The following is a 10,809-nucleotide window of genomic DNA, read 5'->3' on the forward strand; positions in this document are numbered from 1 at the left end:
CGACGATTGACGGAGGAAACAACGACGATACGACAACCTACGACTGAGGGTGAGGCGGTGAGGCGAGGGGATAATCGAAGCAACCGAATTTCATGAAAAAAACGATCGACGGAGCTAGGGATTCGATGGAGCTTCATCGACTTTTTTACGTCATTTGACGGTCGATCCGGGAACGAGGGTTGAGGAGTTTTGGTCGGCGGTTGTTGGTGAGTCAAATTAAATGGGGTTTATGGTTATTTTATTTTTTTCGCTGACCAGGAAAAATATGGGATAATTCACGGTTAAGTCCCCGAATTTCCCACAGGTTCCAAAACCGAGCTGTAAACTTTTAAAAACGTGCAATTTGGTCCTCAATTATCCCCTTGATATGACTTTAATTTGATACTTTAAATTAATAAAATCTAGCCCCTAAATTAGGGTGTGCCAATATTATTTTTATTATTTTGTTTAAAATATGGGAACACAAAAACTGTATTCTGGGCTTCCAATTTCAGCCACACCATTGGGTGGGCTTGTCCACATGAATAATGGGTCCTGCTGAACTAAATTGACTGATCAAACTGAGTCACCCGTGGATACTAATTATCGGTAATTACGTAAAATCCAATTATTTTGGTGGTTTTTAAATACATATATAAAGAATTAGTATTTTTTTATAATTATGAAAGTTGTAATTTGAATATAATAATTATATTTTCTTATAATTGTAATGTTTGTATTAATTTATTACTAATTGGATCAAGTGGAGCTTTAATCCAAGTAGTAACAGACTTATTAAGACAACCGGCCTGACCAAAATTTATGTTGGGCTTTAAAGCCCAACAGATCTTTAAAATAACTAAAAAAAAAAAATGAAACGCCCACCGACTTAAATTAAAATAATAAAACACCTAACCCGCCTAATGCCTTTTTCTATAAAAGGGAACGAGGGGGCGGCTTGAAATTAAAGCAACTCGTAGAAATTTCTTCGAAGAGATTGTGTCTCGATTCATTGGATTTTCTTCGCGTGTGGTTTCCATCTTCCTCTGTCTTCTTTCCGGTAAGATCTTCAATTACCCCTGATTCAATCGAGGTCAGACCAGATCAGATCCGCCAAAAGAAGCACCAAAATTTCATGTTCTAGGGTTTTGAATTTCATTGTCGTTGTTTCTTTTTATCGTCGTCGCTTTGCTTGATTACATAACTGAAATCTACGGTGTAATCTTTGATTTGCTCTTCGTGTTGGTTGATTTTTTTTTACGATTGTCTGCATATCTGGGGTTTGTACTTTTTTGCGGAACCCTAGAAAAGGAAAAATAATTGGCTATTTGTTTTGTGCTTTTTTCTTGGAGATTTTGTTTGGCATCTTTCTCGATTGTTTTATTGAGAAGAGTTGCGTGGTTCTTGATTGATATGGCGGCAGGGCGAGTTGATGTTCGGAGGAGAATTGATGTTGAGAAAGTGAATCGGGGCTATGTTCATGCTAATCCCGTTAAGAATGGATACGATTGCCCCTCGGATCGGACCATTTCGGCTTCCCTTCATAGGAGTAGGTTTGAATTGGGTCCTGGGCGATGTTGGTTAGATGATGCTGTGAAAGTTAAAAATGATGTTACTCCGATGTTGGATGATGGGGTGCAGCAGCCGCCGCATAAAAAGAGGAAGTTTTCCCCAATTGTATGGGATCTAGAAGATAAGGAAGTAAGAGCTTCATCCAAGACAGGAGATGTAGGAAGAACTACCACCCTGTCATCTCCACCTTTACCTCTGAAGTTGTCAACTACGGCTTCCAATCAGGACGATAAGCAGCTGCCCGTCTTTGTAGATCTTATCAAAGAAGAGCATTTGCTGCTACCCAAGTCTCCAGTGTCAAATATGGGTGCTGTTTTGTCTCCTTCGCTTTCTGGCCAGCAATGTAAGGATGATGAACACGAACAAGGTTTGATGGGAAAAGATGACTTTCAAGCACCTAACATATTTACATCACGATGGGCTTCCGATAGTGATGATGAAGATGGATCTCTCACTGAGGAAAAGATAAAGAGGAGTTCAAGTCTTGAGAGCGGTGAGCTTGAAAGAGAGGAATTGGATGTAGATGGGGTTCGGTCTGATGAAAGAAGCAGCATTGAATTGTCTGCTTGCAAGGGTGAAGATAAGGAGTGTAAGTTGGAATCTGATGTTATGGACATTGATGACATGCGTGAAGAAGATGCTAGTGTTGATCAATCAGATTTAGATGTTGAGGAGTCTGCAGGAAGTGGGATGAACATGCTTCTTGGTTGCAGAAGTGCTTTTGAATATGAAAAATTGAACAAAATAAGTGAAGGCACCTATGGTATTGTCTATAGAGCTAAGGATAAGAAGACAGGAGAAATTGTGGCCCTGAAGAAGGTAAAGATTCTTGGTGGAAGGGAATTAGAAGAATATGGTTTCCCTGTGACATCACTGAGAGAAATTAATATTCTTGCATCTTTCCATCACCCTTCGATTGTCAAAGTTAAAGAAGTTGTTGTAGATGACCATGACAATGTTTACATGGTTATGGAGTACATGGAGCATGACTTAAAGTGGCTAATGGACTCGATGAAGCGGCGTTTCAGTACAAGTGATGTTAAAAGCTTGATGCTACAGCTATTGGAGGGTGTGAAATATCTTCATGATAATTGGGTGCTACATAGGGATTTAAAAACATCCAATCTTCTCTTGAACAACCAAGGTGAACTCAAAATATGCGATTTTGGTATGGCACGACTGTATGGGAGCCCTCTTAAGCCATATACCACCAAGGTGGTTACCCAGTGGTATAGGTGAGTAGCCTCCTATGTACTTATATTCTTTCAACATTATGAATTCTATGTGCTTTTGAATTTGATAGTACCTTTTTTTTGGTTTTCTACATTTCAGATCTCCTGAACTTCTACTTGGAGCAAAGAAGTATTCCGCAGCTGTGGACATGTGGTCTGTTGGTTGTATAATGGCTGAATTGCTAGCTAAGGAACCTTTATTCAAAGGGACAAGTGAAATTGATCAGCTTCGCAAGGTAATTACTGTTTCTATTGGAAGTTTTTACTTCATATTATCATTATTGTTTTGTTCCTGATGTTTGGTGATGGATGATGATTACAGATCTTTGATACTCTTGGTGTTCCGAATGAGAAGATTTGGCCTGGCTTTTCTGAACTACCAGGGACCAAGGCAAATTATTCTAAGCAACCGTAAGTATCTTCTTGGTTGATTGCTTTTGTCATCCAAATGACACTACTATTTATCTTGTTTTTATCTGTTCTGTATTTACTATTTTCCTGGTAATTTAACAAGTAGTTGTTGTTTCATGTCTTCTTCCAGGTATAACTTGTTGCGAAAAAAGTTCCCTGCAGCATCTTTCACAGGATCTGGTGTTCTTTCTGATGCAGGATTTGACCTGCTTAGCAGGCTTCTTACATATGATCCTGAGAAGGTAATTATACTTGAGTTTTAAATCCTATGTTGTTTTAACTTATTTATATGTGGTTGGCTTCAGCTATAATCAAAATTTCTGTTATTTTGCAGAGATAACTGCAAGTGATGCTCTTAATCATGATTGGTTCCGGGAGCTTCCTCTCCCTAAATCTAAAGAGTTCTTCCCTACTTTCCCACCAAAAGTGTGAATGTAACAGTTTCCTGGCCTGATTAGATAAAGCTTGACACAAAAATATTAACCGTGCTATGCATGAAGTATCCAAATCTGGTTTAGCAGCGGTAATTTTTTCTTCTGTCTATTGGTTTGTATCATGATACAGATACATATGTGCATTCAGCACTATGTTATCATCCGTGGTAGTTGCTTAAGCAGGTGATTGACAAAACATGAGATGCAGCAGTTTTGGTAGCAAATTATTGGGAGATAGCCTTAATGGTATGAATAGATAATTTTCGGATGAGTTGTGATCATTAGCTGAGACCTTAGAAACTTTTAATTTTTCATCTTCTTGATATTGTATCAGATTGTAACTCATGTAAATATTCTTATCCAGATTTGAATGTTTCTTTTGTCTGTAACTGTTGTCTTAAACTATTGCTTACATTGCTTCTTTCGATTTTCTCACATTGCTTTTGCTAGAGTCACACTGATATTTGGAAGGATACAACGTTGGTGTTTCCTGTTTATGGGCAGTAAGTTCTGCACACTCGTGGTGCTTGTAAATAAATAGGTTGATCGTTTTTAACTAGTGAGATTTCCATACTCTTTTTTGTTTGCTCTTTGTTCTTTTCTTCTCTGTTGCAAGTGTTGCGGCAGCAAAGGGGGCTCAAAAGCCTGCAAGCAATCACTTCGTATGCAAGTAAGGCTATTGTTTGCTTGACTATTAACTTTTTCCCTAACAATCGACCATCGGTTTATATACAACTATTACGTTGACAGACAGAAGTTTCTTGATTAGCATAGCAGCAGATGCCTACAGGAGGAAAAAAAGATGATAAAACCAAGGAATTATTAAACGAGGCTGGTTCTTCGTCAGACTACGCTTTTCTCCTGTTTTTAATGCTTTATTTCTTAACGGATTTTTAGGATGAATGAATGTTCTTACAGTTTAACCTTGTGCGTCTGCATGAGACATTTTAAGCGGATGTCATATTGCCGGGACTTGGGAGATCGCTCAAAACGGTTGGTATTTGAAATTATAAGATTTTAGTTTTGAACGCTACGTCCCGGTTATCTTTTGAATTGATCACTCGTGCTTCGTGAATATGGGCATCTGATCGTACCATGATAAAATTTTGAAAGACATTACTATGTGAATGTACTTGTTACTGTACTGAATCCAAATTTCTTTTGAAGCTTTGTGGTAATTGATTCATGGACGGTTTCTTTCTTCTGTACTACTGTTGGTGTTTCGCACTGTGGCAATGTTCCAGACCAGTTGACATCGAACATTTCAAATCTAATGTTGTAGTAACTCGGGCATATTATTGACCGCTATCCGCCTCTAAGAGCACGCCTTCGAACTTTTTACGAATACAATTTTTTTTTTATAGTCTCATCCCGGTTTATTTTTAATCGGTTTAATCCGCTTGAATTTTTTTATAGTTTCGCTCCAAGTAATTTGTTTATGTTTTTAATCCAGATTTTAAAGTTACGATTCAATCCAGTTCTTTTACGGCTTTTAACCGGTTAAGATGGATCAATCGTTGAAATCCATTTTTTAACTGATCTGGCCAATCACCGCACTTCTAAACAAATGATCAAACCCATCTTTTCATCAACTTTTCTATTTAAAAGATTATTATTTGAGAATTTATGACAATTTAACCATGAAAATCAGTTTCAAAGTGGTGCAATGTATCAAACAACTGATTCTAGGTATCAAACTTGACAACCACGATGTCATTCTGGTTTTTTCCTTGAGAGACTATTATACGACTCATATATCTAACAAGCATTCATATATGAACATAAAAAGAAAAAAGGAAAATAAAGAACCCTAGATCAAACAACCTACCAGCCCAACTCGACAAAATTAAAGCACTTCCCAAAGAAAAATACCCAAAGTAAATGTTTGTTGTCAGTCTATGGCATCATTTTTCATATGTTAAAGTATTAATCATCAATACTTAAATACAGTCAACAGCAGTGCCATTTGGGCAAAAGAACAATGAGACAATGATGAAGTAGAGTATTCACATACCCATCAGCAAAGAATCGAGCACAAACAAAAACATGGTCTGCTTCTAGGTTAATCCATCATTCATGAGTAAAGCACCTTCGGAATATCCTGCCTAATTGCAGTTCCATCAGGAAAGTACCGTCCGAACCTCCTCTGTAACATCATTAGGAGGCTTCTCGGCACTGAGCTTAGTAACTACTTCCTTAGAATAATGATTGATCACCTAAATTTCGAGTAACACAGTTGAAAATGTTAACGGCAGAACGTAAAGACCGAGCATGCCACATGCTCAATTATCTTTAAAAAACGTATCACATGTATTCTACTAACTCTGGCACAAAAGAATGGACAAAAAGGATGACAAGCTATCCATTCCTCCAGAAAAGATTAGGAAACAGAAAGCATACTGGTTCAGTTTGTAGGAATTATAGAGATGATTTGTTACCATTCCTATAGAGATATGATTTGTTACCATTCCTATAGAGATATGATTTTGTAAATAGATTTCTACAATCCCTTATTTTAAGGGATCATATCCTAGGATTATTATTTTTTCTTTCTTAGAGTTTCCTACTTTAGAGAGAGATTTTGTATATAAATATGTAATCTAACATATTGAAAAGAACAAGAATTACGAGAATTACTCTGATTTCTACATGGTATCAGCTTAGGTTACGGTTTCTTTCCAACCTAGATGATGTCCACAACTTCTACTCCGGAGATCACTTCAAATCCAGGAAATTTTGCTGGTTCTGCTGCTCAATCAGAAGGTAATCTGGTCATGAAAGAACTAGAAGGTAAACCTCATGCTACAGTTTTTTTCTCCTCCCAGTCGTCCCCTAATTGGATCATCGATTCTGGTGCTACGGATCATATGACTGGTAATAAGGATTTGTTTTGCAATTTTTTTCCAAACTTTGGTAAAGCTGTCAAAACGACTGATGGTTCTTTGTGCAAAATAGAAGGACATGACACTATTATTCTCAATGACCAGATTGTACTTAAAAATGTCTTCTTCGTACCAAATCTGGCTTGCAATCTCGTTTCCGTTAGTAAACTTTCCACCGACTTGCACTGCTCTGCAATTTTTAATGATATTGATTGTACTTTGCAGGCACTGAACTCGAAGAAGATGATTGGTAAGGCCAGCTTGCAGAATGGTCTCTGCATTCTTCCTGCCTCTACTAAAACCGAAATCTCGAAATCTTTCACCGCTTTAGAAAAAAGTTGATAATGTTATGTTATGACACTATCGTTTAGGTCATCCTAGTTTTCACTATCTTGCAAAAGTTTTTCCTGCTATTCATTCATAAAAGGCCAAATTCTTTTCTTGCAAAGTTGCTCTCTTGCCAAACACTAAATCAACTTATTCTCCTTCTACATATAAGCCTTCTCACCCTTTTGCTTTGATCCACAGTGATATTTGGGGTCCTTCTCGGGTGAAGAATGATGATAATTGTAAGTGGTTTATCACTTTCATTGATGATCACAGTAGGATAACTTGGACTTATTTGCTAAAAGATAAATCTGAAACTGCATGTGTTTTTACCCAATTTTATAACATGGTTCTCACTCAATTTGGGTCTAAAATTCAGCTCTTTAAATCTGATAATGGCAGTGAATTTTTTGCTAAGTCTTTGGGTGCGTTTTTCAGGGAAAATGGCATACTTCAGATTAGTTCTTGTGTTGACACCCCACAATAAAACGGTATTGCCGAAAGGAAAAATAGACATCTCATTGAAGTTACTCGTTCTCTTCTATTTACCACTAATGTTCCAAAATATTTGTGGGGGGAAGCCTTATTAACTGCCACATATTTAATCAATCGAATGCCTAGTAAGGTTTTACAATTTCAAACATCTCAATCTATATTTTTGCAATACTTTCCCCATTTTAAACCTATCTCCTCCATTCTTCCACCTAAAATATTTGGTTGTACTGTTTTTATCCAAAAACATTGCTCCTAATAAGTCCAAGTTAGATCCTAATCATTAAAGTGTGTACTGGTTGGGTCTTCACTTAAGAATGGTTATAAATGCTATCATCCTCCTTCAAAATGATTTTTTACCACTATGGATATAACATTTTATGAACAGGATCCTATTTCACTCAGGCTAAAATTCAGGGGGACATGAAAGGATTTTCAGCCACATCAGGTATCTCCTCCTACTCTTCATTCTCAACCTTCAGAATTGCTACCAATTTGTCCTTACCTACAGATTGTCACCTGTAACTACTCTCATTGATCCACCGTAGTACCTATCACTACTTCACCCATACCCACTTAATACCCTTCCTGAAAATACTACTCTCATTCAAAATATTCCAAACAACACCAATCAAAAAGCTCCGTTCTATACAAGGAAAAGAAAACATATTCCTGAGGTTGTTTTGCAATCTGATGCTTGTCGAGAATTGGATTTGGTTCCAGCTGCCGAAATAGAAGAAGAAATCAGTAATTCCACTTCCCCTACTCTAGATGACTTCCTATTGCTATTAGAAAAGGGGTTAGACAGTGCACCAAGCATCCTATTGAAAAATTGCTGGTTATAATTCATGATATCGTCTTTTCAAGCATTTACAGCAAACTTTGGATAAGAACAGGTTCCCACAAGCATAGCTGAAGCTCTAAAGGATTCAAAATAGAGAAGGGTTGTTGAAGAGGAAATTTGTGCACTGGAGAAAAATGCTACTTGGATTGTTACAGACCTTCCTCAAGGAAAAAAGGTTGTTGGCTTTAAATTGATCTTTACTATAAAGTATAACTCAAATGGTAGCATCTAACGATACAAGCGAGACTAGTGGCCAGAGGCTTTACACAAACATATGGGATAGATTTCACATAAACTTTTGCACAGTGGCGAAGCTGAATACTGTTCGAGTACTCCTAAGTTTGGCTGTAAATTGCGATTGGAAATTACACTAACTTGATGTAAAAAACGTTTTCTTATGGCAAGCTAGAAGAATAAGTCTATATGAAGTTGCCACCTGGCTTAAAGTCTGTTGAATGACAGTAACAAGGTGTGCAAGCTCACAAGTCTCTATACGGGGTTAAAACAATCACCAGAGCTTGGTTCGAGAGATTCACTAAAGTCATCCTAAAAAACGGCTTCAAGCAATCCCTCACTGATCACACTCTTTTCAAGGTAACTTCTACAAATAAGAAAGCTATCCTTATTGTGTACGTGGACGATTAATTTACCGGAGATGATGAAGAGAGATTTTCAATTTGAAGAAGTTGTTAAATAAGGAATTCGAAACCAAGGACTTGGTAAAGCTAAGGTATTTCCTAGGAATAGAGGTGGCAAGGTCAAAAGAAGGACTTGATCAACCAAAGAAAATATGTACTTGATTTACTCAAAGAAACTGGTTTTCTTGGTTGTAAGCCATTGATACACCAATGGAGGCAAGCTTGAAATTTAAAAGATGGGTCCTAAGTAGACAAAGAGAAATTTCAAAGATTAGTTGGGAAACTAATTTATTTATCCTTGACAAGGCCAGATATAGCATTTCCTGTAATGTGATAAGTCAACACATGACTAATCCTACTAAGAGCATATGGCAGCGCAAATAGAATTCTCAAGTACTTGAAGAAAACTCCAGGACACAGTTTAATGTTTAAGAAGACACAAGACAGAACTGTTTAAGATCTTTAACAGATTCTGTTGGGCCGGAGACCTTACTGAAAGGAGATCTAGTGGCTACTGCACCTTTGTTTGGGGAAACCTTACAACTTGGAGAAGTAAGAAACAATCTGTCGTTTCAAGAAGTATTGCTGAAGCTGAATTTAGAGCACTAGCATTGGGAAAGAACTTGTCACTAATCAAGAGGATCACTTTGAAGTTTGTGTGGTAATCAATCTGCTATTCAAATTGCCAAGAACTCAGTTCAACATGATCGGACGAAGCATGTTGAGATTGATAGGCATTTATTGCTGATCAAGTTAACAAAAAGACAACCACACTTTCATACATTCCTTCAGAAGAACAAGTTGCAGACATTCTTACTAAGGCTTTGTCAAAGCCTGTTTTCAATAAATTCCTATTCAAGCTGGGATTATACAATGTATATTCTCCAGCTTGAGCGGGAGTATAGGAATTATAGAGATGATTTTTATCATTCTATAGAAATATGTTGTTACCATTCCTATTGAGATGTGATTTTGTAAATAGATTTCTACAATCCCTTATTTTAAGGGATCATATCCTAGGATTATATTTTTCCTTTCTTAGAGTTTCCTACTTTAGAGAGAGATTTTGTATATAAATATGTAATCTGTCATATTGAAAAAAACAAGAAATTACAGAGAATTACTCTGATTTCTACACAGTTTGCTGTGAAATGCATCGAGTCTCGACTTGAGAACACTGCAGTATCGTCTTTACATTGAATTAAAAGTTCTCCGGTCACCTTGAAGAAAATAAAGAATCCAATAAGCTAGCATTTGATCAAGACATGAAATGTCTCATGTCTAGTAACTTCATCAACCGGAGAAAAAGGCGGCTGTCACCAGATTCCTTGCAACTGGATCTTCATTTACTTGAGAAACATAATTAGAATGAGGGTGATTACGTTTGACTTGCATCATCTACGCCAGGAACTCTAGGAGGTGAAAATTTCGTATGGTAGGATCTACCACTAGAAGGGTGGATCTAACGACCAGTAATCCTTCTCCAAAATTGAATCAAGATTGCGAAATCAAGCACCTTATCTATTTTAACTCTCTGCCTTTCAAGCATTTCATCAAGCTGCAAAGCAAAGATCAAGAACATAATTAGATGCATGGTCCATGGGTAAAAACAACTATGATAAATAAATAAAGGTTCTGTGGGGAGGGAACTGAGAGTGCAAGCATAAATATTCTAGACAAGGCACGTGAAGGTTTCTTCATCGCTTCATCAATAATACCAACAACCAGGTCATCAGAAACAAGTTCTCCCTACGAAGCAATAGCAAACACGTCATCAGTCATTCGTGACCTAGTACATGCAAGAACCATTTAAATAATCCAGGCAGGCTGGGAAATGAATTTGACCTTATCCATAGCTTCCTTGGCCTTGATACCAAGTGGAGTTTTGGTGAAAACAGCAACTCTAAGCATATCACCGGTGGCCAAGTGACATAAGCAGTACTCATCCTTAATCACTGGTGATCGTGTACCTTTTCCTGATCCAGGTGGACCTGCCAA

General features: G+C 37.3%; 2 protein-coding genes across 4 annotated transcripts; one reads left to right on the forward strand and one right to left on the reverse strand.

Annotated features, from left to right (window-relative positions):
* Positions 1-913: 913 nt before the first annotated feature.
* LOC120193475 (cyclin-dependent kinase G-2-like) lies at positions 914-4,009 on the forward strand. 3 transcript variants are annotated; one of them, XM_039195961.1, is made up of 6 exons: positions 914-1,478; positions 1,509-2,786; positions 2,884-3,019; positions 3,106-3,194; positions 3,325-3,450; positions 3,542-4,009. In XM_039195961.1, the coding sequence occupies exons 1-6, from the start codon at positions 1,393-1,395 to the stop codon at positions 3,624-3,626; spliced, it is 1,800 nt and encodes a 599-aa protein (XP_039051892.1). In that variant the 5' UTR covers positions 914-1,392; the 3' UTR covers positions 3,627-4,009. The 3 variants fall into 3 exon arrangements, with proteins under 3 accessions (XP_039051892.1, XP_039051891.1, XP_039051893.1); XM_039195962.1 differs by having other exon boundaries at positions 915-1,478; positions 3,325-3,436; positions 3,529-3,668; XM_039195960.1 differs by having other exon boundaries at positions 914-2,786.
* Positions 4,010-10,003: 5,994 nt separating this feature from the next.
* LOC120193477 (adenylate kinase 4-like) lies at positions 10,004-10,809 on the reverse strand. The gene is made up of 2 exons (XM_039195964.1): positions 10,657-10,809; positions 10,004-10,560 (listed from the first exon to the last, which is right to left on the reverse strand). Exons 1-2 carry the CDS (start codon positions 10,720-10,722, stop codon positions 10,396-10,398), a joined length of 231 nt encoding a protein of 76 aa, XP_039051895.1. The 5' UTR covers positions 10,723-10,809; the 3' UTR covers positions 10,004-10,395.

The sequence above is a fragment of the Hibiscus syriacus genome, unplaced genomic scaffold (assembly GCF_006381635.1).
Source record: "Hibiscus syriacus cultivar Baekdansim isolate YM2019G1 unplaced genomic scaffold, ASM638163v2 tig00116996_pilon, whole genome shotgun sequence".
In the NCBI taxonomy this organism is placed as follows: domain Eukaryota; kingdom Viridiplantae; phylum Streptophyta; class Magnoliopsida; order Malvales; family Malvaceae; genus Hibiscus; species Hibiscus syriacus.